General features: G+C 39.8%; 1 protein-coding gene across 1 annotated transcript; it reads right to left on the bottom strand.

Annotated features, from left to right (window-relative positions):
* Nucleotides 1-1,528: 1,528 nt before the first annotated feature.
* Nucleotides 1,529-2,143, bottom strand: LOC104645169 (uncharacterized). Its single transcript, XM_010316251.1, has 2 exons — nucleotides 1,799-2,143; nucleotides 1,529-1,693 (listed from the first exon to the last, which is right to left on the bottom strand). The coding sequence occupies exons 1-2, from the start codon at nucleotides 2,141-2,143 to the stop codon at nucleotides 1,529-1,531; spliced, it is 510 nt and encodes a 169-aa protein (XP_010314553.1).
* Nucleotides 2,144-3,360: the final 1,217 nt, after the last annotated feature.

Below are 3,360 nucleotides of genomic sequence, written 5' to 3'. Positions count from 1 at the left end.
GCCCTTCTGCATTAACACAAAACCATGCATCACAATACACCACCAAGCCTTGAGTACCCTATGGTAAGATCAAAACCGGAGCGGTAGTCAATCTCTTTTTCAACTCCTAAAATCTTTTCTCACAAGCTTCAGACCATTGAAACTTGACTGTCTTCTAAGTTAACTTGGTCAAAGGAGAAGAGATTGATGAGAATCCTTCAATAAATCATTTATAATACCTATCCAAGACCAAGAAACTCCTATATATCTATAGAAGATGTGGGTTTAGGCCAATCTGAACTACTTTTATTTGTCTGAGTGTTGACTTTAATACCTTCACAAGAAATAATGTGGCCTAGGAACGCCACAGACTTAAGCCAAAACTCGCACTTGGAGAACTTGGCATACAACTTCTTATCTCTCAAAGTCTGAAGAACAACCCTTAGCTGACTAGCATGATCTTCTTTATTCCTTGAATAAATCAGTATGTCATTAATGAAAATAATGGCAAACAGATCAAAAAAAGGTTTAAAGACTCGGTTCATAAGATCTATGAATGATGCGTATGTATTAGTCAAACCAAAATACATAACCATAAATTCATAATGCCCATACATTGTTCTAAAAGCTGTTTCGAAAAATATCACATTCCCTAACTCTCAACTGATGATAGCCTGATCTAAGGTAAATTGTAGTAAAGCAAGAAGCACCTTGAGGTGATCGAAGAGATCATCTATCCTTGGAAGAGGATATTTGTTCTTGACGGTCACCTTTTTCAATTGTCGGTAGTTTATACACATTCTTAGGGACCCATCCTTCTTCATAATAAACAAGATTGGAACACCCGAAGGTGAGACACTTGGTAAAATAAAGCCTTTATCTAATAGATCTTTGAACTGGTCATTTAACTCTGCTGGTGCCGTTCTGTATGGAGAAATAGAGATGGGACGAGTATCTGGGAGGATGTCTACTCAAAAGTCTATCTCTATTTTATGAGGGACTCCGGGTAGATCATCTGGAAAAACATCTGGAAACTTAGTGACTATAGGAACTGTATGAAGGGAAGGTACGTCAACACTTGGTCATTAACTTGGACTAAGTGATAGATACATCCCTTAGAAATAGACTTCCCCTCGCCTTAAGGTATGAAATGAAACGACCCTTAGGCATTGCTAAACTACTAGCCCATTCTATGAATGGATCATATTGAATCTCAAACCTGACAACTCGAGTTCTGCAATCTATTGATGCATAACATGCATGGAGCCAGTTGATATAACATCAAATTCTGCCATGTCTAACTCTATTAAATCAGCCATGGTACTCTTGTGATTGGTGGAAATAGGACAATCATGATAAACTCTTTAAGCTTGCCCAACAGGTGTATAAAAACAGAAAGGTTCACAAAGTTTTATAGGGAGATTTTCAAATTAATTTGCAACATAAGGAGTTACAAACAATAAAATTGCTCCTGGGCCTAATAAACATAAAAATCAAAAGTAAAGACTTTGATCATACCCGTGACAACATGTTGAGAGTTCTCTTGCTTTTAGAGGCTTGTGATTGCATAGAGGCGATTTTCCCCTCCGCCGGTACAAGAAGCAACTCCACTAGGTGCAACCCTGTTTGGGGGAGAAACTGATGAAAATTGGGCTTTGTTGCCTGGATTTTCACCACCTTTCTTATTATTGGGGTATTCTCTCATATATTGACCCTATTGAACACATTTGAAACATCATGTCTGGCCATCACAACACTTGTCATGATGGATTCAATCACATCTACGTGGAACTCCCATTGCCCCTTTGTGCCACACTACCTTGAGATTGGGACACTTTAGCATTGGAGTTCTGCGAGTTACGACCACTATACTCGCCTTTCTTTCTGAGTGTAGGTGCACTGGAAGATGATGGAGCATGCCCCTTTGCATTTTGGAATTGTGGTCGGCTAGAACCACATTTTTGTTGGCCAGACTCATTTCAGTCTCCGCCTTCTTGTTTTGGTACTCTTCTCTATCCTTTATATTCTTTTCTTCAACTTGATTAACGTATACCATCAGCCTTGATATATCCATGATCAATATGGTCCCCCTACCTTCCTTGCTTGAAGAAAAACCCAACCCTGCAACAAACAAACTCATTCTACTCCTCATGTCTTTCCCCATCTCCAGAGCATAGTGAGATACCTCGGTGAACTTCAACCCATATTCATGAAAACTCATGAAGTCCAATTGGAGAGTAAGGATCTCCCTCACCTCGGCTTCCTTCAGTTCACGAGGAAAGAACTTCCCAAGAAGCCTTCCTCGAAGCAAACCCAACTTGGATATGGTGCATCTTTATACCTTCCATCCTTCCATTGATCGAACCATGTTCTAGCCACACCTTTCATTTAATATGCAGCATATTTAACCCTCTCAGGATCGACCACATGCATTACTTCATACACTTTCTTCAACTCCTCTATGAAATTCTCCGGATCTTCAATAGTATTTCATCCAGTGAAACTAGGGGGATTCATCCTAAGGAACTCATGAATTTTCAAAGTATCAACCCCTTCCTGTATTTCTCCTCGCTACTGCGGGTCTTGGTTTGTCACAACCTAACTCAACATCCGGATAGCTTCCTAGAATTCAACATTGCTTACCTCTCCCTGAGGTTGTGTCTCCTGTACATCTGGAACCTCTTGTTCCTCTACATTTTGTCGTGGACGACTACTCTTTTTGGAGGAATGATGATTTGAAAATATTTGTACACATGAATTATAGGGATACTTTTAGAGATAAACCCATCGCACGAAACAAGACGAAAGAAGTGAAACATTTTGAATGTTGCAACCTCCTAATCATAGATGTTGCGCGCTTCACACGAATAACTGAGAATCTCCTAACACGGATTTATACATGGCCTAGGATTATTGAACTCTATGCTTTAATACCAATATTTTCACTCCTCGACCCTACACCCTAGGTGGTACCATCACTCAAAGACTATTAAAGGACCTCAAGAGAACCCTTGATCTAGCTACTTAAATGTAACACCTTAAAAATCCAAGATGTGTCGTAAATCATAACATAGGTGTCATAAGGTCTAAGTACGCTCTATAAGTCTATTTTAATTGATATAGGACATTTTGGAGGTTTAATAGCCAACACTTCCAAGAACGTCCATCATGTTCGCGAAGTTGGATCAAAGGGATGTTAGTGTGCCTTAGCCTATTTGACTAACTTTTCTTTGTTGAAAGGTAACTAATATGTATTTGACTTGTTTCATGTTTGAAACTTCCGCATACGACTCCCAAGGTCCTAACCAAGGGCCCTTGAGGAGGACCCTTGTGTTTGAAAAAACAAGGCCTGGACAGTGGGCATCGACGTGACCACCTACG

The sequence above is a fragment of the Solanum lycopersicum genome, chromosome 12 (assembly GCF_036512215.1).
Source record: "Solanum lycopersicum chromosome 12, SLM_r2.1".
In the NCBI taxonomy this organism is placed as follows: domain Eukaryota; kingdom Viridiplantae; phylum Streptophyta; class Magnoliopsida; order Solanales; family Solanaceae; genus Solanum; species Solanum lycopersicum.
Note: the sequence above shows the minus strand (reverse complement) of the source record. Positions and strands in the feature narration are given on the sequence as shown.